Source organism: Lissotriton helveticus, chromosome 1_1, assembly GCF_964261635.1.
Source record: "Lissotriton helveticus chromosome 1_1, aLisHel1.1, whole genome shotgun sequence".
Classification (NCBI taxonomy): Eukaryota; Metazoa; Chordata; class Amphibia; order Caudata; family Salamandridae; genus Lissotriton; species Lissotriton helveticus.
The window spans coordinates 1,139,492,033-1,139,514,864 of record NC_136057.1 but is presented as its reverse complement, the minus strand read 5'-3'; the positions used below and the strand labels follow the sequence as shown (position 1 = coordinate 1,139,514,864).

Sequence of the window (22,832 nt, the reverse complement as noted above, 5' to 3'; positions counted from 1 at the left end):
AAGATGGGGACAGTACAAGCGTGTTTCCACGAGTCATGGAAAATACCAGTACTTAATGAGTTGTTCCAGATACTGTTCAGAACTGGATTGAGGATTGGAGCCAAGGCTGTATATTGTTTAGCTGGCCAAGGGTCAGTTGACGAGCCGGATTTACATTTTGCTAGTTCTGCTAAAGAAAGATCGAGAGATATCTCTTCAAAATCCGAAAAGATTTGGGAAGGTTCGAGGCAGGGTTTTGAGTGTGCTAATGGGTTGTCAATAAGAACGGTGCTGTTATTACAGGGAAAGGAATCATAAATGGTGGCAATTTTTTCCTCAAAAAAGTCTGATAAACGATTACAGAGGGATTGTGATACCGGGGGCTGTCGTTGGAGGGCCAGGGGGTTTGTGAAAGATCTGACAGTATTGAAGATTTCTCTCCAGAACCTTGAGCTCTATTAATTTTATCCTCTAGAAACTGTCTTTTATGATCAATAATCTTTTTCCTATAATTTTTTAGCGCTAATTTGTATTTTTGTTTACTGTCTGGCGAGTAAGATTGTCTCCAACGCCTCTCCAGGTGTTTACAGGTGGACTTACACTTTCGTAGTTCATCAGAATACCAAGGAGAGGAGGGGATAGAACGGAATGTTTTGATAGGCCTGATAGGGGCGATAGAATCTATAGCGGATGAGATCCAGTCATTGAAATTATTCAGCCTGGAATCTAAATCGATGGCATCCCGGGGAGCGGTTGAGGCCAATTCTACTCCTAGGCTATCTGGAGAGATCTTACTCCAATTTCGACCAGAGGTTTTAGCTAATACTTGTGGTCTGACTAGATGGGAGAAAGTTATAGAAAATGGAATAAAAAAGTGGTCGGACCAGATCACAGGATAAGGGATACTAGTTGTAAGATCTGTAAGGTTAGAGCATATGAGGTCAAGGGTATGACCTGCTTTATGGGTAGGACAGGAGATCAAAGGGGTTAGTCCACCATCTGAAAGTGTGGTGAGGAAATTAGAACTTATGGGGTCAGAGGTGTCCTCCACATGGAGATTAAGATCTCCAAGTAGAGTAAAGTTGGCATAGCAAGCGCTAGCCTGGAGAACAAAGTCCAAGAAGTCTGGAAGGAAAGAAACCTTTGACTTAGGGGGGCGGTATACTAATAAACCTGTAAGAGTAGTGTTGGCTGCTAGATGGATACAAAAAGGAAGTGCTTCTATGGATTCTATTTGATTATAAGAGAAAGAAGAGATGGTCCATTGTGATCTAAAAATATTGGCGATTTGCCTGTTCGCGCAGAGGATGTGATACTCAGGGGGAATGGCTAGGAATAGGGCGGGATTAGTTTCCTCTCCTAACCATGTCTCCGTGAGAAAGAGAATATCCCAATTATTGTCTGAGAGGGATTGAGCTATATCCAACGAATGTTTCACAAGAGAGCGGCAGTTAATGATGTCTGGTTTGATGGAAATGTTTCTGTTAGAGGTTGGGGCCCGCACAGTGGTGCTTAGAAGAGGGCAATGATTCATAGAGGTGCTTTCTGTCTGGACGGATTTACAGGGCATACACGGGAAGGTGCGAGTAGTAAGGTCAGAGGAGATAGCATGATGGAAACCACAATGCTGTTGCCTTAAATTAAGTAAGGTTCTTTTATCATACCTGATTAGGGAATGTGTATTAGGCTTGGCATAGTGATTGGCCACTGCCACGTCCTGGTCGCGGACGGGCGCAGACTGGCAGGACTCTGGCATGACTCCGGCGCAGATTCGGCGCATCCGCTGCACGCGTCCGCTGCGCAGAGGCATGCCCTCCTTTTTTATGCTGTCCGTTAGGGTGCGTGGTGCAGGATTATGGGGAGATTTGTGCAATATATTAAAATACCAATGAGGCAGATAAAATAAGGCAAAATTACAAAAATATAGTAAGGCAAAATAACACAGCCTCCCGGCTTCCGCCTCAGGAGGTAATCACACACACGCTGGGTTAGGCGTCAGGTCTGGGAGACCTTTTATGCTGTCCGCTAGGGTGCATGGTGACGCTGCCCCAATCAAAGATGGCCACTATAGGAATCGACCCACCCAGGACCCCGCTGTCTCAGCCCTGAGTCGGCTGATGCTGATACATCCCTGCAAATTCTGCCTGTGCCTGTAGGCACATTGTAAAGTATGTGTTTTTATCTAATGTGTTGGGTATAATACAAAGGCTATTTTTATATATAACCTTGTGTGGAGTTTCCTTTGTGGTGGGCCTTGGGTGTTTTTGCTGGGTGCGCGCGCAAACACTTAGCTTACATAGCCTCCAGGATGAGCCTTACTGCTCGCGCCACGTTGCCTAGAGGGTGAGCAGGGGTTATCTTTGGCGTGTAACTCCCTTGCCCTGACTAGAGTGGTGGTTTCTGCCTGGCTTTGGCGCAAGCCTCAGCCAACTGGAAATCCCATTTCTAACAGACCCCATAAGAAATCCTTTCGAAGTAGGATGGCCTAATTACTTATATCTCCGTTTTCTCTTTCTCTGCTCTCCTCCTTTGCAGAGAATCAAAAGAACACTGGAATTATTGGAGGCATTAAGAAAATCTGGTTTACGGTCTTCAAGAACATGGTTGTTGTGCTAACCGCTGCAGAGATTCTAAATTCTGATCCCATGCCACATATCCCAGAATATGACATCAATCTTACTCGCAAACTGATTTCCATTCCCCTCCATCCACTACATTAAAAAGAGCAAGAAAAACATCCCATTGGTACTTTCACCACGTAAACAGGCAGAGACAAAGTCTGAGAGCTTGTGAAAGAAGCTGGAGGAAGCACTCACATGGTGACCTTCTTATGCAACTTAGAGAAGGAGAAGCAAGAAAAACAAGCGTTGGAAATGCAATAGGTCTCACATTTGTTTGGTACTGTAAATGGCAATGTATTTTGCCTATGTGTTATGGAGTGTATGTAAGTGTATGTGGTGGAATTATGTGGGTTGTATTGGAAATGTTAGCTGTGGAATTGTGTGGCGTTGACTTGTGTAGTGTGGAGTGGAATTATGTGGATAGTAATTATGTGGTATTGAGTGTTTATCTATTTGTTGTACAGGGGTGTTGAGTGTAGTTTAGTAAATTTGAGTATAGTGTAGTGTTCTGGAGTGGTGTGTAGTATAGTGGTGTTGATTTAAGATGAGTGGTATGGTATGTAATGGATTTGCATGTTGTGTTTTGTAATACATGGAGTATAGGGTTGTTTAGTTGAAGGGTGTAGTGTTGATTGCAGTAAATAGAGTGGAGTATAGTTTTTGAGTGAATTAAAGCATTGTTAAGTTGTACTAAGCAGGACTCGAGTCTTATAGCATTTTCAAGCAGTGCATTCATTTTCGAACAGCTACCTACCCTTTATAACGCTGAGTGCCCACCTGTACTTTACTGTAGTGTTGAGAAGGCAGAAACCACTTTACCGCTGAGATAAAGTTCTGTTATTTACGTGCACCACAAAGGCGATAGAAAATTCCCAAACAAGAATACATTTAAGAGTCCATCACATTGGCAACAGACAGTATACAATGTCTCATTCCCACGCCACAGACCATGGTGGCGCTGTCTGTTTGATTTTGAGATGAGGAAAACAAGTGTTTAACAACTCACAATACATTGTAAATAAATAATATCCGCCGCCATGCCACTCTTATAGTTGTGGGTGGCCAAGAATAGGCTAAATTGTAGGAGTGCGATGGTTAGTATCTGTGTTGGTATTGTCACTGGCAGCACCGGCGGAGGCATTGGGGCCTCCAGCTACAGTGACACCCTGAGAACGTACTTACCTGGCACTTCCTATTTTACAAATTAAGCTAGTCTCCTGGAAAATTCGGTGTCAGGCTGGTGCAGGCCACTATTAAATCTTTGCCTCTGTCTGTCTTTGTGTGAGATCAAGCGCCCTCAGCTGCGTCCACTGATGGAGGGGCGTCCGGCTTTCAGCCATCACAGGCTGGTAACCCTCACAGAGCACAGAGTACATATGAGGCGTTCAAGAGGATTTTAAACCCGGCCCACTAAAACCAAGTAACACCAGAAATTCCATTTTGACGCAGCAACTGAACCCCCCAGTCACACTAAACATACATTCATTTATACAAGAATATATTCCTCGTAAATAAAGTGAAACCTATATGACTTGTTTGAACAAAGTTTTAGATGATGTGCTGATCCTCTGTAAACAAAAACAGTGAAATTCACAACATTGCTTCAAAAAGAGACAAAGAAAATCTGTCAATTCGGATTTTTTGCAGAGGTTATGCATTTAAAAACATAGGAAATCACATGCTTACAAACAAACCTGAAGCCCAAACTCATTCAACTCCTTCCACTACAGCTACTAAAACAGAGTGCTGCAAATTGAATAAGTGGCAACAAATACTTGAGAAGACGAATTTGACAGTCCTCAAAAATCATTGTGCAATTTTTGACAGGGCCATTCTCAAAGTCAAAACCATCTGCAGGCAAAAAAAAGCATAGTGGCTCAAAACAACACAAAGGAACTTTTTTCAATTCTGCTTAATATGCTATTGAACACCTGGCCCTCCTTTTTTTTTTTTTTTTTTTTAACTTGACGCCACGTTGCACAGCAGCTCTTAAAGAAAAAAGATTGACAAATCCAATAGATGCCAATGCTTGTTTTCAGAAGTTTTAGCTGCGCTGCTGTACAATAGGGCTACAAAACATTGCCAACGTCACCTACTCTGGTGAGAGAGACCTATTGGCTTTGCCAATGCTTGTTTGAATTAGTTTTAGCTGGGCTGATGTATATTACGGCTACAAAACATTGCCACAGCATGTAACTGGTACAGGTGAGAATTATTGCCTTTGCCAATGCTTGTTTGCCATTGTGTATATATCGGGAAAGAGGAGGCGCGTCTGATCTATGTGGGGCGAGTGGGCCGAAGTCGCGGCCTTCCGGAGGCCCATCTGTGCCCCAGATGTCCCGAGACTGGCGGGAAGGGTGAAAGGTTATTACAATGCCGGGAGCTGATGGAACAGCGGCTCCTCGTATGCTGCGTCTTGTCCTGGGCCCGTCAGACTCCACGACAGGAATGACAGACCCCTTTCCCCATAAAACCCCTCCATGTAAATTCTCATCAGCTTCGTGTTTTTCAAGCCTTGGTGGGTAAATTGAGACATGACAGTTTACTCGAAAGCTTTATAGGTTTTCAAACTCCAGAAGTGCAGCGTCCTTTGGAGCGCCAGCAGCAGCTTTACATGTCTACGTCTTCAGATGTCCATGTGGGATGCAGTGGAGAGGAGAGGACATGCTGGTGATCTGGTGCTCTCATGCAATGGGAGTTATTTGGGGGTTTAGCACATACATGGTGCTGAACACCAACAACGCGGTAACTTGGTACTGTCTGTATATTCCTATGCATTGACTTGCCTTTTTTAACACTTAATTCACTACTAAACATACACCTGATTCAAGAAGACGTAAACAATGCACTTAATTCACTACTAAACATACACCTGATTCAAGAATACATAAACAGCACGTTGACAATAGGAAATAAATATTTTTTTTCTCAAGGGATGTTAGGGAAGGCACGTTGGAGTCCGCAGGTTAAAACTGAAAGCGATCGAACGACACAGTGTAAAAGAACAAGACGGCAGCGGTTGTTTTTTTATTTAATTGCTTCGCCGTGAAATGGATAAAAAAAAAAAAGCCCACGAGTGGTGCGCGTGCGCGCCACTGCGAGGCATATGTCTTTAATTATCGTGCCCGTGTCTGGCCACGATAATTGAAGACATATGGGCTTTGGTGCGCGTAACAGACACCAATAGGCCATAGGCGGAGTAACGTGACCGCCTATGGCCTATTGCGTGTTCTGTTAAAAAGCAGCTCCCTAAAAATCATTGACAAAGGAGACACTTTTTTCTACTGTTACACAACTAACACTCAGAGTCTGTGAAAATTGATCATAACATCTTTCTTACTTTTCTATATGAGTATATGAGTTCGGGGGCACTGTTGTAAACTGTACCTGATTCCTAACTTGTGAACTCATTTTAACATGTGAAATTTGCTACGCAAAATCAGAAGTCACTTTGCGATGGTTGTTGTGCCACAAAGATACGTACTGAACTCATACTAGATAACATTTACATCTCCTTCAGAAAAACAGGGTCTTTCACCTTTATGCAGATGAAGCTCGAATATGTCTCTAAATGGACTGTCCCAATAGCCTCCTAACGCAAAAACTTGCATATTCAAAATACAGAACTGGCTGAAAAATACGAAGTTGAACTCCCAAAAACCGGAGATTTTTGTTTTTTTTTCCTGTTAGATCTGTCAGCCTTAGTGTGGTCTTCACCCAACTTTTTGCCTTCTTCCCCCATTTTTTTCTGATCTCGTTTATCTTGGCATTAGGACTCTGCGCACTTTACCACTGCTAACCAGAGCTAAAGTACATGTCATCACTCTGTAAAATGTGGTAATATTGATTTAGCCCCAATTGGTACATTTAATTTATGTATAAGTCCCGAGGAATATGCAATGTTACAAGAAATGTAATACAGTGCATTCCATTACAACACGGTTGTTACAATGACCTCGTTGTTACATTGCTTACCATCACAACGCAAGTCGTTACAACGACTTGCTGTTTGGAGTGCTGGATGTTGAAATAGTATAATTTACTATTCCACCTCCAGTCTGTGCAACAGTAGGGAAGGTGTTGGATTTTAAATCCAACACCTTCTGCCCCCTACAGCAAGTCATTGTAACAACCCCTACAGCAAGATCTTGTACCGACTTGCATTGTAATGTTTTGCGATGTAACAATGCAGTCTTTGTAACAACCGCGTTGTAATGGAATTTGTTGTATCACATTTGTTGTAAATTATGTCTCCCATCCCTAGAAAGTAGTACTACATGTTCCCAGGGCACCTGTAAATGTAATGATATTATTGGGCAATTGGCATCAATTGTGCAACAAACTTAAATAACCCTTTAAACCAGTTTGGGCCTACCATTGCAGAGCCTGTGTGTGCAGTTTTAAACTGCCATTTCGACCTGGCAAAATTAAGCTTTTGTCAGGCCCAAACCTTCCTTTTTAATACATATAAGTCACCCTTAGGGCAGGCCCTGGACAGCCCAAAGAGAGGGTGTGATGTAGGGTGCAATGTACTTAAAAAGTAGGACCTGTACTGTTAAGTTTTACATGACCTAGTATTGAAAAACTCTTAAATTCATTTGTCACTAGAGCAGGGCCTAACTCCCATAGGATAATAGTGGAGTTGGCTTATTACATTTTATAAGTGTAATTTCCAAATGGGAAAAGATGACTGGTTCATGTTTGGTGTTTCTGGAATCCTAATTTAAAATTCTAACTTATGGTGAAGTCTTATTTAAAATTTCAATTCTGAAAATGCCACTTTTAGAAAGTTAAAGACACACATACGATTTGCATATGGCTGGGTCTAAACTGGAGTGGCACAATGAGCAAAAGAACAATGGATTTAACCCAGATCTCTTGACTGGGGGTGAATGTATGATTTATTCAGCATTCCGTGCATCATTTGTTTGCGCAGCACTTTTCACCCTTACTGGGATGGGTATGCCCAGACGTGGGTCCCCTTGCTCACTGTGCCACTGGATTCAAGCTAGCCTGGCTGATGAAGGGTAATACCCAGAAACCGGTCCCAGGATGCTTGTTTCCGGTCCAGGGAGGACCTGGCTTGGCAGTTCGGTCTGGACTGTTCCCATGAGGCACAGGGTCAAGACTGATTTGCACATGGCTGTGTCTAAACTGGGGTGGCATGATGAGCAAAGGAATGATGGATTTAACCCAGATCTCTTGACTGGGGGCAAATGTATGATTTATTCATCATTCCGTCAATCATTTGTTTACGTAGCACTTTTAGAAAGCTGGCATTTTCTTGCCTTAGCCATTGGGTACCTGACTCTGGTCACATGACTGGGAGTAGCTGGCTGTTGAGCTTTGTGTATTCCTCCTTGACACCCACACACAATGGGAGCTTAGATGTGATTAGAAGGGCGTTTAGTGGCAAGATGTCCATGAGGAGCTGGGCCCAGCCTCAATAAACACCTGAATAGGCTGCACGCCGTCGCCATACAAAGGGCTGCATACCCCTTGTGGGTAATCTGGAGACGGGGCAGGGAAGTCAGGGCATCTGTGCATTTTAAACCCACTGTTTAGAAGCTTCTTCCACCTTCCAGAACCAGGGTACCACTGCATAAAAGAAGAACATTAGACACCAACTCTTCAGTACACTTCTGGACTTGTGGATACTCTGCCAGGAAGGACTGCTGTGCTGCTGAAGGACTGCCACTCTGCTGGCCTGCACTCTGCTGGACTCCTGCTTTGCTGACCTGCTGTCATCTTGCCTGGGTGAGAAGAACAGGAACTGCATCACTTAAACAGAGAACCCAGAGTGGCTCTTATGGCTGCTTGACTGGTCTCCTGATCTAAAGCCTCAGGGACATAATAGGCTTCCAATCTCTTGTCAATGGCAGCCTCAACGATGACACTGAATTCTGCATCACAGCCTCGTAGCTCCTCTGAATCAATGCATCACCCCCACTGTGCGACGCATACCAGACTCTGGAGTTCACATTGCAAGCCCTCGTCAATGAGATCCTTGAAGTCGATGCAACAGGACCTCTCACCACAATCTTGCTGCATCTCGAAATTGATGCATTGCTTAGGCTGTGGGATGCATCTTCCACGCAGATCCATGCAACACTCTGCAAACCAAGATTTAAGGAACTCTCTTCAGCTGGCCTAACTGGATCCCAATAGTCGGCCCACGCTCCATTGCAGTCAGATTGAATTAGGGACTTTGCCCCGGTCTGACGTGACCAGATACCCTCATTTGGTGTTTTACACCTTTTGGTGCAATTTTTAAAAAAAAACGTTGTTTTTTCCTAGTCCTACTGATTGGATTTTTATAGTTTTGGTCTTGTTTTATCTATTTTAAAAAGTTATATTTTTCAAATTTGGCATGAGATCCCTTTTTGTGTGGTGTTTTCTTTGTTTTACTGTTTTAAGTGTTGCACATATCCTTTACACATTGACTCTAAGTTAAGCCGGACTGTTCTGTACCAAGCTTCCAGAGGGGTGGAGCAAAGTTTAATTTAGGATTTGCTTGTGTCTTACACTGACAAGGACTGTGGTTGCTGATTGACCAGGACTCACACCCCAGTCAACCAGTAACCCAATTTCTAACATTTCCCAAACAAATCTCAAATGACCCAACTGACTAGACTAAACAGCTCAACAGAATGAGTAATGAACTATGAAAATGTGACCGGACTGAACAAAATGAGTACTACACTCAAAACCATCTAATGTGCTAAATCCCAGCATAGTATCTTCAACTCAAAACTGAACCAGGACACTACATCAGGACAATATTAAAGAGCTCAAACTACCATCTAATAATCATATGAGACATGAGGCATTTTCTTCCCTTGTCTGATATTAAGAACTTTTTTCAAGCCCTGGTTATATTAAGTTCTCCATAAGCCACAGTTGTATCCACTGACCCCAAAGACCTGATTTATGTCACTAAAAGTAGCCCTTCACTCTGCAGCTGGATTATATCCAGAACAAGAACATTTTCTCAGTCTTGTCTTTATTAAAATGTCTGCTTCTAGGGGAGTGTAGTACCTGCAAGACTGTCTGCAAACTGTACAAGACATTAAACATGGACAGCCCAAAATGCAATTGGAACAAACTGACCCTAGTTGGATAAAGCAAAGACTTAACAGGTAAGACCTCTATGTGCCTCAACTTTCCCAAGAACACAAAACGTTTGACCATGAAGTACACCTTTTCGGAAAATCTCTCAAAAATCTGGAAATGCCCCTCCCCCCCACCCCATCTAACATTTACATTGCAGCAGTGGCAGCCGTTAGCTTGGTGAATTGGTGGGGTGTGAGGATAAAAAGATAAATACACATTTACCTGAATCCTGGCGTTCGCCACCTCTCAGGTGCTTCAGCTGCCGATGTGATGATTATCGCACAGGCTCCCAGAGTGCCCTGCGCAAATCCAGATGCTACTCTGGAGAAGTGTGGCTCACTGATTAGAGCGGCAGACCCTGATGCAGAGGTCTGGCCCGGGACCAGGGTTCAATTCCCGACGCGGCAGGGTCTTGGGCTCAATGTCCACGGACTCGATAATTCTCGCCTCGATTCCTACTCTAATCATGGGTCCGACTCTGCAACTCTGGGCAATAGCTTGCTTAATCTCCACCTCTAAAGTGCTAGGATGCCTGGCTTCACCTTGGGGGTGTCCAGTAGGGGGCATCTCACAGGGAAAGCCAGGAAGGGTTCCACAGCGGTATACAGCGCCAGGTTGCCTGTAAGGTGATAGTGCGCTTTACAAGTATACATACATTTACATTTACTCTCATTCTGGTATTACCCAGCATGAGAGAAGACTAGGGATTGGGTGGAGTGGACTGGTTCCATGTTCCAGCAGGGACTAGAAGCCGGTGCTCCTGAGGCCTGCGGATATCTCCAAGCAATAGCTTGGAGATATACAGGTGCACGTCGGTTTGCAAGGCCGGCCAAACCTACAGGCGCACTGGTAGTGCCCTGAGCCCACCATTCTTCCTGCTGCCAGAAGACCCCCCCCCCCCCCAAGACTCGGCAGCAGCTCCAGAGTAAAATATAATGATAATAAAGCAGTTTTATAACTGCTCATTATCATTTTTTTTTTATGTACGTCTGCTGGTTCCAGCCATTGGGCGATGCTCCTCCACCATAGTGGACGGGCCGCACCTGCATTGCAACCTCCTTCTCATTGTTTAGGACTAACCTAATGAATCACCCTCTGAATGCCTGCTGGTTGACTCATTACCATCGAATAGAGAGAAGCCTGATCCGCTTTAATCATGAACCTACGTAACTACCATCATGATCTGCTTTGTAATTCTAAACATCATACCGACTTGTTTGTGTCATAAATGTAGCACATTGTTTATGTAAATGTTCTGCTCTGTTGGTAGGCGAAGCATTCCTGCACCCAAGTTCAAAGATGATAACTGTGCCGTAAAATATCTAAATACATACATTTTCTTAAAAGAAAAAGAGGGGATTTCCTTCGCAGTGGTAGAATAATGTAAACACTGGAAAAACAGTGCTTTGGGATCTGTAATAGCTTTTTATTTTTCAGAGACTAATATATTTATTTCACTATTTTCTACATTCAATTGGCAGTAAGAGGTCAATTGATTATCCTAAAATCAATATATGTAAATAAGTGTCAGGACTTCGGAGAAAAAGTTGAGGGTTGGAAATGGGGATATTTTGCAGTCGAAAAAATTAATCTGCATGAATGGCAGAGAGTCTGCCTTTAATGTAATTCTCAGAGCACTATGGTAACAGAGGTTCTTGTAATAAGGCAACAATCAAAGAGCTTGATTCACAGACCCTTTGCTGGCATTATTCCATAGATCTCAAGTCAAAGGCTACAGATAAAAAGCACATCTGCAGATGGAACTTCTGACTGAGTATCCCACATTATGTGCAGTTGGACGTTAAGTGATAGGAGCGGTTACCATGCAAAGCGAATGAAACACCCACAAACCTGCACATTTGTAACCATTCATAAACACTTGGCATATCCCCTGCCTCCCCAGAATCACACAAAAGCAGTGGCGGCTCCTCTACTGCCTTGAAGCAGTGAAAAAAGGAAAAAATAGAATGATAATAACGTAATGTTATTATCATATTATTTCTCCCTCCTGCTACGGCAGCTTTGCATGAGGGGCGGGCAGGGCTGCAGAGCAGGGGAGGAGTGGTAGAACCCTCCTCCTAAGTGCGCAATGACTATTTGGTCAGACCTCTCAGGCCACCCAAAACAGTTGTGTGCACTTTCCCTGTACTCCATGCAGGCATGGAGAACATGCCTAGGCCCCCAGTCCCTGGCTGGGCACCGAACTACTGCACTCAGACAAATCACAACGCTGCATTGCAGCATTGTGATTGGTCATGGGAGCCTGGGTGCTTACCACTCCCAGCACTGCATTGCAGCATTGTGATTGGTCAGGGGAGCCTGGCTAGGTTTTATGGAGTCCCGGGACCTGGCGTCAAGGTTAGTGTATTTAATCTTATTTAAATTCAACATTGTGCACCGCCCATCACCTTCCCCACCACCTGGGAGCCGTGCTGGTGGCCACTGCACAAAAACATACACCAAATAATATTGGAGTAGTGTGCATCCAGTGAGTGAAAGGTGAAGGCCTTACCCACAGGGCTAAATATTTTCCCTCTTAATTAAAAAATAATGTAACTATTTTATATGTTAAGCAGCCGTGGCCGATGGTGGGAGTACCTGCCGGGCGGTGACGTGGGGAGGGGGAGGGGCAGGGTGGGGGGTAGTAATGTATGGATTATGGAGTTAAACAGGTAAGTAAACATATCAATAAATAAAAAGAATTTTGTTACGCGCACTGCATTGCCAAATGCGACGCAGTGCACGCAACGAAATTCGTTTTATTTATTTATATGTTTACTTACCTATTAAACTCCGTAATCCATACATTACTACCACCACCCCGCCCCTCCCACTCCCCACGTCACCACCCGGCAGGTACTCCCACCACCGGCCACGGCTGATGTTAAGGCAGAATGCAGGCATACTTTTGTTAGCAGATTGCACGTCCCGGAACAAGTACATAGTATTTACATAGATTTCCGTAGATACTCCTTTGTATTTTTGTGAATTAAGAAAAATTAAAGCAACATCCTGCTTAAAGTGAAGCAGAAAATTAAAGGTGACTAGATTTGCAAGTTAAAAAAAAGACGTGTGAATCGCCCGCCACGTGCACAATCTTTGGCATGAGTGTAATACATCATAACCAGATCACAAAGAGTGAGAAATAACATCATTTAATATGAAAAGCTGCAAATTGAACAGAAAAATAAAAATAGTAAAAATAGGTACAATTGTTACAAATAGTAATGTGGAATCGCAGGTAAATTGGTGCTGAGCAGACGGAATTGTTTTGGCTTCAAGTTGTTTTGCAGAAGTATATTTATTTGCTTGACTATACACAATGATTTCCTCTAAAACAGGATTAATACAGGAAGGTATTACTACATGTTTTCTTTATACAACATTATATTTACAAGCTGTGTGTCTGATGTAAGCGCTTGAGCCGGCTCATTCATTCATCCTGAATAGAAGCAAGAGTCCAGGCTCTTGCCTATTGTCCATCCTTTAAATAGTAAAAAGAGGCTGGGTGCCTTCATTTCTCCGTAAACAGAAAATAAATTCTTATTTTACATGGCCCAGGAGATATTGGCGGCGTGCTCCTTGGCTTTCATCCGGAGCACAGCGATGCTGGAAGACCGCCTCTCGAACTCCGGCTTGGCTTCGAACGAGTGTCCATTTGCAGCCCCCGAGAGTAACGAGTCAGTGAAGAAATTGTTGAGTGGCACGTGGCCAAACTGGTTTTGGTGGTTGGAGAATCCTGTATATCCCGTGTCAGTCCGAGAGGGGTGGGGGTAGGGTGTCATACAGGAGGAAGTGTCCCGCGGCAGCATGCAGGAAGTGACCACGGGGCTTCCGGCCGCATTTCCTGTCCACAGATTGTTCTGAATCTGGAATGAAAGAAAATAGAAATGTTACATTTACTTGTATTTTTGGTGTGTTTGCAAATAATGTAGAGAAGTGTGAAAAGGCATTGTTCTGAAAACGAGACTTAGTTATTCCTGTAATGACAACGCAGGGTCCAATGACGTCAAACATTGTAGAGGTAAACTCTATCTGGTGTTTTTTGTTAGTTATAATAACATATATACATAAGAGATTTGCTACTGCAAGGTAACATGTTCAGTTTGGAAATCCCACTGCAGCACCAGACAAAAAACAATACAATGTCATGCTAACAAATAACAAGATTCACAAATGAGATAAATTACATGAGAAAACTATGCTAGGAGTAATTTATTTATTCATGATAGCTTACGGATCCCTTGGGTGCCACATAGATTGGAACACTATCGCAGCATTGTAAAGTCATGGGCCCTAGGCCCACCTACTTCAGAAATAATGGACACTGACATTCTTAGTATGGTACTTAGAACTGGTCACGTGCAGTGGTTTAACGAAAATTGAGGGGGCCCCGTTAGGTACGTGGAGGGCAGTGCTTAATATGAAAAATATTAAGTGCCAGGCCTCTTACCAGGAGGCCACTGCAGCTTGCACCACCCATCGCCCTTGTCATTGCTGCCAAAACAATTACTAACATGTAAATGCTACAGTTCAGATTAATCCAGGTCCCCAAAGCTAAAGGAATGGCTGGGGAGGCAGGTATTAGCAATTTTTTTTTAAATGTATATTGTTGTCCTAAACGACTTATACTGCTTATCTCTAAATTACATGAGCAGCGCCACCTTGTGGCAGACTGCCCTAAGTGTGGTGTTGACAATTAGGTGCGGGTGCACCGGAAACCAATTAAGTGCTGGTGCTCAGCACCGGAAAGCACAGCCTCAAATTAAGCACTGGTGGAGGGGCCCCCTCCGGACTATATCAGGAGCTCTCCGCCCGATGTGCTCTGCAGAGGGTGCCCCCTGGAGCACATGCGCTTGGGCCTTTCTATTGGGAGGGTCACCTGACCGGTGACGCCTGTATGGATGGGTGTGGGATGGGAGTAAAAGCCAGCCCTCTGGGAGTGGCTGGTAAAAAGGACAACAATGTGTCCAACAAGACACTACACGCATAAATTATGCTTGTAGGAAATAATGCATGTAAACGCACGGCATTCAATTTCATTTTTGTGATGACTATTTCCTAAAGCTGTGAGAATTCTGTTTGCGATACCTATTGTGCTTTTTTTTAAGTAACCATTTTCCCACATTTGCTTCCCCTTCACACGTAGATCCTAAAACAATAGGCATATTGGTAGACTAACCTAAGCTTTTTGCACCACCAATGCCTGGCCCATTTAGGTCAATGTTAGGTGCACAACTTCCGGCCGGAAGTCTTCTGTGAACGGCAACATGGCTTTCTTCGTCTTTCCCAACTCTGATAACCGTTAAGCTATTCCCAATATATTTACATTCATGTAAATTTGCAGGTTAATACCTTATTCATGGGTTGAATACAGCCTATCCCTTTACGTCTTTCATGTATATGTCCTTTCCATACCATAAACAATTGTGAATCTTGCTTAATGTCTGCTCTATAACCTTTCTGCAAAGTTATTCACAATTGCTATTTTTATTTTCAGCACCTAAATAGTTTCCCTACTCTATCTTACATGAATTCATCCTCTACATTCCCCAAAAGACAAGTGTGAGCTAAGTGTTGACTGCGTCAGATGTCAATCAACATACATATTGTTAGTGAGGGAAGGCTCACGGCTCGACATTAAACACGTACAGATCTGGTCAAAAGGTGTGTAAAACAAAAATAAGGAGATGTAAAATGTCCATGAAAAAGACATGTCCATTTTATCAAGCAATGGAGAAGCAGAATCATTTCTCTCCATGTTGTGCCTAGTGAGAAATAAGAATTGTTTTTCGGTGAACTTTTGACTCCAGACACCCATGGAATAAATAATTTTGCACACATTTTCTGATCACAAAAGGAGAGTTTGCAGAAAACAGATGCTTAATTCCATGTGCCTAAACAGGGAGCTAAATGTGTGACAAACCACTGTGACGAATGCGTTTGCTTTGTTTAGTGATTTGGAACTTGCGATGTCATTTAATGGTTACATTTAAATTCATAGTTGTGATGCCGCGCATATTACTTTTTTAAATATGGATAGAATACATGTGCCAATAGTTGTGCTTTGGGTTGTGCTGTACTAAGTTATGTGGTGCATAAGGCACATTCTGAGATTGTTTACTATTCTCTCTTGGAATTGCCCTGCAACTCCTTCATTAAGTTGCTCAGGGAGGATATTCCAGACTTGGGAAAGATGGATAATTTATTATATTTTGTGAACTGGGCAATAAAAAACCTTTAAAGTGACAATTTTGTGTGCTGAGGTTAGGGCAGCTTATAAAGTGTCAGAAAGCAAGCATAGCCTGTTCAGAAAGCATCCCCACTTGGACGAATACGGATAAGAAAATCACATATGGTACAGCTAAAAAAGAAAGTGGAAAATTAGCTTTCATGCTTGACTGTCACCTGGATGCTTATTGTCACCCGGGTATAAATGGAGGAGTGTCTACTTCAATATCCTCCAAACCTCCATGTGTTTTACAAACCAGAAACATTAATTAACTTGGAATTCTGCAAGGTGATGCTTGAATTATGCGTGATGAGCATAGGACTACCCCCAAATAACTAATTGCATTTGGTGCTATTTTCTGAACACAAGAATGTATTTTACTCTAAGAAACCGTTAGGAATAGGCTCGATTTTACTAAATGTGTTTTTGCTGTAGGATTCACCCACAAGTTATTCTTAATTGCACAAGCAGGAGTAACCATGCAATTACGGTAATTCCGCATCAAAGAGTAACTCAAAATTACTAAAACTGCTCCGATTACTCTGGCCTAATCGGGATTTTACCTAGGCCTAGTTTACATAGCCCACATTTAGCCTAACAATGTGTTAGGATGAGATTTCTATTTGGTGGTCCTCTTTTGGGCAGTGGTTATACAATCCTATCTCAGCGAGTAAGTGGACATGGGCTCACCTGGGACCTGTATTTAACACTGTACACAATTCTCACAGTTGTGGTCTTGCTTTCCATCATTCAAAGCAACTGGATTAAACTACCAGCATTTGCAAAGCTTTTTCAAATGTAACTCAAGTATAAGGTCATTGTGTCCTTGGTGACAGTGAGTGATTTGGAGATAATATTATTTCAAATGAGATTTTGATCAGATTTTCTGTTTTCGATATTGAGCCTACATATCATCAATGTAATGTATGACTTAAATTGCTTATGTTCCAACTAAATGTCAACTTGTTTCTTGCACTCTCGCCCCTTTCTCTTCATGTACAGTCATTTGTTTTATATATAAAATAGAGAATTTTTGTTTAGTTATTGATGTAAGTAAATAGACAATAGTATTACGTTTGCGCAAATAGAAATCAAATCATGTGGCAGTTTATTATAGTGAAATATCACAATGCAAAAAATTCCAAAATAACGTGCAGTGAATTATTTAAATATATTAAAGTTGCCTTCTTACTTGTCTAATAGAAGATAAGTAATAAAAAGATTAATTGCAATTAAATCTACATTTTAGTATTGATAAATGTCTTAATTTAGCGTATATTAAAGTACTATGGAATTAAGTAACATTTAGATTGACTAACTGACTAAGACTTGTCCACTTTCTGCCTTTTGAAACAAAAGGCCCTGTCATACAACACATGAAAACGTATGAGCCTAAGACTTATGCCTATTATTTTCATACATTTAAATTTTTTAGGGTGACAATAATCCCAAGCATTACATCTGGAACTCTAGTAAAATCATACATTTCCAGGAGAAAACCCATTTGTACTAACACTATGCATGCAGACAGTCACACAAGGATAATCTTTAGGCATAGGATAAGGGGAAATGTGGATTTGCATAATTTTCCTCTTTTTTTTATTACATTTGGAAAAATCCTGTGCTCACACCAGTAGAAAATGTCATGTGGTCTGAGACATTTCACAACCATAAGCAGGCATATATTCCCTTTTATTTTACTACTTATGTTAGATGTGCTCTATCTATCAAAGTGGAAACAACACCAATGGAAAAATCTGTGAATACTCATATGTGAAACATAATGGCTGTTCCTAGCATTCCCAGTACCCCTGATCCTTCACTGCAAATTCCCATTTTCTGACCCCCTTAATTTGTGACCGCTGAAAATGCTGCCTTCAGGCAGATTCTAAGCTGTTGTAAATTATAACCAGTAGGATTTGTGAAAGAAAATCCCATAACACCTATTTTATTTTTCAAGGAAATATTTACTGGGTTTGTTCCACAAACATGAAACAAACCACTGCAAAATGTTTATTTGAGAATAACTTTCCAGCATAAAACTTGTTTTTCATTACTTTTCATAAAGGAGTCACTAATGAGTGGTACATGGGTATTCCCCTGCAGCCTCCCATGGTTTCTGATGCAAAGTCATATCTATTAATAATAGTAGACAGGGATTTGTGCCAAAAAGACCAACTGTGTGAGGCTGCATTAAAAAGGAGAAATATTTCTTGGGGGAATAGTAGAAGTGGAGCTGACCCCAGATCCAGCAATGGCGCTCCTAGGATACACTAAAAAACTACCCAAGGCAACACGAGGATTGGTGGATATGGGTCTGCTTATCGACAAACGGGTGGTAGCACTGTGCTGGATGAGAGGACCAGTGCCTACAATTAAGCAATGGTCACACGACATGCTGTACTGATGCACACAATCGGAGAATTACAGTGAATTACTCCCCTCCCCAGAAGCCGTCCAAAGAATTTTTGGGGAATATTCATGACACACAAGCTTAGTGGGACCAGGGAGGGGGGTCTGTGGAGAGAGTGAGTCAAGGGGAAGCGGATACTCAAACAAACGGGACAGACTGCGAGTAGTAGAATATTGAGCAGTTGGCGATACACATCGTTGCCTTGTAGGGACCATCCCACACGCAGTGTACACAACGAGAAGAGATAGGAGTTCAGTGAGGGCTGAGAGGAGGGGGGGCGGAAGGGATATGGGGCTAATGGATAAAGGTCAATCAATCAATCAATCAATCAATGACATTTATATAGCGCGCTACATACCCGTAGGGTCTCAAGGCGCTGGGGGAGGGGGGGTGCCGCTACTGCTCGAACAGCCAGGTCTTCAGCTTCTTCCTGAAGGAGAGGTGGTCTCGGGACAGGCGCAGGTCGGTCGGGAGGGAGTTCCAGGTCTTGGCGGCCAGGTAGGAGAAGGACCTTCCTCCTGTAGTCGCTCTTCGGATGCGGGGGACGGCGGCGAGGGCGTGGTTGGCTGATCGGAGGTGGCGTTTGGGAGCGTAGAAGTTGATCCGGTTGTTGAGGTAGCTCGGGCCTTGGTCGTGTAGGGCTTTGTGTGCGTGGGTGAGGAGGCGGAAGGTGATTCTTTTGTTGACGGGGAGCCAGTGAAGGTCTCTCAGGTGTCCGGAGATGTGGCTGGTTCGTGGGATGTCGAGGATGAGTCTGGCTGAGGCGTTCTGGATCCGCTGGAGTCTCTTCTGGAGCTTGGCGGTGGTACCGGCGTAGAGGGCGTTGCCGTAGTCCAGTCGGCTGGTGACGAGGGCCTGGGTGACGGTCTTCCTGGTCTCGGTGGGGATCCACCAGAAGATCTTCCGTAGCATGCGTAGGATGTTGAAGCAAGCCGAGGAGACGTTGTTGACTTGTCTGGTCATGGAGAGGGAGGAGTCCAGGATGAAGCCCAGGTTGCGTGCATGGTCTGTCGGTTTGGGTGCGGTGCCCAGGGCGGGAGGCCACCAGGAGTCGTCCCAGGCGGAGGGTGAAGAGCCCAGGATGAGGACCTCCGTCTTGTCAGAGTTCAGTTTCAGGCGGCTGGTCGTCATCCACTCGGCTACTCCTTTCATCCCTTCGTGCAGGTTGGCTCTGGCGGCGGCGGGGTCGTTGGTCAGTGAGAGGATCAGCTGGGTGTCGTCGGCGTAGGAGATTATGCTGAGGTTGTGTTGGCGTGCGATGGCCGCGAGGGGGCTCATGTAGACGTTGAAGAGGGTGGGGCTCAGCGAGGATCCTTGGGGGACGCCGCAGATGACTTCGGAGGCCTCTGACTTGTACGGTGGTAGGCGGACTCTCTGTGTTCTTCCAGCGAGGAAGGAGATGATCCATTCCAGTGCCTTCTCCTGGATTCCGACGTTCCTGAGGCGTTGCACTAGGGTGCGGTGGCAGACAGTGTCGAATGCTGCGGAGAGGTCTAGGAGGATGAGGGCCGCTGTTTCTCCGTTGTCCATCAGGGCTCGGATGTCATCGGTGGCGGCGAGGAGGGCAGTCTCGGTGCTGTGATTGGCTCGGAAGCCGGACTGTGAGGGGTCGAGGGATCCATTCGTCTCGAGGAAGGCGGTCATCTGCTTGTTGACGGTCTTCTCGATGACTTTGGCGGGAAACGGGAGGAGCGAGATGGGGCGGTAATTCTTGAGTTCGGTGGGGTCCGCTGTGGGTTTCTTGAGTAGAGCGGTGAGTTCGGCGTGCTTCCAGCTCTCGGGGAAGGTGGCGGTGTCGAAGGATGTGTTGATGATGTCTCGCAGGTGGGGTGCGATGACGGCGTCGGCCTTGTTGAAGACGTGGTGGGGGCAGGGGTCGGTCGGTGATCCGGAGTGGATGGAGTTCATCGTGCGGATGGTGTCTTCGGTGCTGATCGGGGTCCAGGCGTGAAGGGTGGTGGTGGGGGGTGGTTGTTCGGTCTTGGTGTGCGTTGTTTGGGTGTTGAAGCTGTTGTGTATGTCCTTGATCTTGTTGTGGAAGTATGAAGCGAGGGAGTTGCAGAGGTCTTGCGATGGGGTGATGTCGTTGTTTCCTGCGCTGGGGTTGGATAGCTCTTTCACGATGTTGAAGAGTTCCTTGCAGTTGTGTGCGTTGTTGTCCAGCCGGTCCTTGAATGCAGTTTTCTTGGCGGCGCGGATCAGCTGGTGGTGCTTCCGGGTGGCCAGCTTGAAGGTGGTCCTGTTGTCTGGTGTAGGATCCCTTTTCCAGACTTTCTCGAGGGCTCGGCAGTTCTTCTTGGAGCTCTTGAGTTCGTCGGTGAACCACGGGGCTTTCTTGCTGCCGGGTCTGCTGGGCGGGGTCCCCATCGGGGCGAGCTCGTCCGCGCAGATGCTGATCCACTTCGTGAGGTTGTCGGCGGCCTGGCTGGGGTTCGCTGAGCTGGCAGGAGGGTGCTGGCTCAGGGAGGTGGCGAGCTGGTCTGCTGTGATCTTGTTCCAGCTTCTGCGGGCTGCCTGTTGCTGGTGGTGGTGGGTCGTTGTTCTCTTGAAGGTGAAGTGGACGCAGCTGTGGTCCGTCCATTGCAGCTCCGTGGCGTGGCTGAAGTCGATGTCTGTGCTGGAGGAGAAGACTGCGTCGAGTGTGTGTCCGGCGAGGTGGGTGGGGGTGGACACCAGCTGCTTGAGTCCAAGATTGGCGAGGTTGTCGAGCAGGGTGCTGGTGTTGCGGTCCTTGAACAGCCTGGCAGAGACTGATGTAAATTGAAGATTATTGGCTGTAAGTTCCAAGGCCTCATTTGGGGGCACATGCCGTAAGGGGCAAGAAGACACGGTTCACTTATACCATAAGATGTGTGACAGACATATGATGCTGACTGCCCAAATCGGGTTGTTGGCATTTAAGCTGTGTGAATTATAGGATATCGGGGTGAACCCAGCCCATGCGGATGTGTATCGGTGCACGATTGTATGCTTTTGTGTTTCTATGCAATAAACTCTTAAAAAAAAAAAAAAAAGGAGAAATATTTTTATTTCTCCAAACCTGTCCAACTTTGGATGTGTGCTACACGGGAAACAACCTTTACAACGCAAATTTTACAACGCACTACCATTACAACGAAACTTTTACAACGCAACATCCATTACATCGCATGTCAATACAACGCATACCATTACAACGCATAACATTACAACGCATAGTACCCTTACACTATCCAACACTTACCCTACTGTTGCATCCCCTGGAGTTAGAATAGTAATTTTTACCCCTACACTATCCAACACTTACCCTACTGTTGCACCCCCCTGGAGTTAGAATAGTAATTTTTACCCCTACACTATCCAACACTTACCCTACTGATGCACCCCCCTGGAGTTAGAATAGTAATTTTTACCCCTACAGTATCCAACACTTACCATACATGCAATGTAATGTTATGCGTTGTAATGGTATGCGTTGTAAAGGTAGAATGCGTTGTAATGGAATGCGTTGTAAAGGTTGTTTTTAAAAATCCGTTGTAATGGCATGCGTTGTAATGAAATGCGTTGTAATGGATGTTGTGTTGTAAAAAATGCGTGGTAAAGGTATGCGTTGTAAAAGTATGCGTTGTAACGTCATACATCCATGCTACACTGTACAGCACACTGCTAAAGTGGTAACAGTTTTAAAATTTGTCTAGGCATAGTAATTAGTTATTTGGTAGTGGTAGGATTACCTTCCAGTACAAAACTACGGTGCAAAGGTGTGTATGGTCCTAGCATCGGGGTCAGACTGGCCTGTAGGACAATTAGGCAGTGCCCAATGTGCTGATCTGAAAACTTAGTGTGTGGGACAGTTTTCTGGAGGGTGTTTGAGGGCCTGTTTTATTATATTTTGGGGCGATTTTTACTGTTGATGTCCGGATATTACCACAAACATTGCCTGCAGCAAGCACAAATACATTCGTGTCCATACACCTAACTAATCATCTCTATAGCGTGTCTTTACAAGTTCAAAATGGCCTCAATTCGCAAATGCAGGCCACTTTTTTAGCTATCTGATTTGCTAATAGGGACCACTTTTATTCTAGTGCCCCGGCCAATTTTATGTCACAGTCAAACCCTGGGCAGCCTGATTGTGTTCCATCGCAGTGAGAGTGCAGGACAGTGCTATACCCAGTGCTTGAAATGGAAAAATAGAAGTGCATGTACTCTGTACCAGAGTGCCTGCTTTTTTCTGAGAAGTGCAGGTACTCTCCAATTAAAAGCATTACGTTTTTCTTGAGAAGTGCAGGTACTCTCCCTCTCAAAATAAAAAAGTGATGGTACTCAGTACCGGACAGTAGCAGCCGATTTAAAGCACTGGCATACCTTACTAGATATGGTGCTGTCCTGCTCTCACTCAACAAAGCGCAGCGACTTTGGTTGCTGAGCTGCAGTGAAGTTGCTGCGCTGCACTGCATGTGTTTTTAGTAAATCTACTCCTCAAGTGCATAAT

At 44.3% G+C, this 22,832-nt stretch overlaps 1 protein-coding gene across 1 annotated transcript in view; it reads right to left on the bottom strand.

The window, feature by feature from the left end:
- Nucleotides 1-12,852: 12,852 nt before the first annotated feature.
- ALX1 (ALX homeobox 1) overlaps nucleotides 12,853-22,832 on the bottom strand; it is a 102,694-nt gene continuing 92,714 nt past the window's right edge. Inside the window, exon 4 of the mRNA XM_078656585.1 lies at nucleotides 12,853-13,582. Within this exon, the coding sequence (XP_078512711.1) occupies nucleotides 13,262-13,582 (321 nt within the window). The 3' untranslated portion in view covers nucleotides 12,853-13,261. The remainder of the gene's footprint in view (nucleotides 13,583-22,832) is intronic.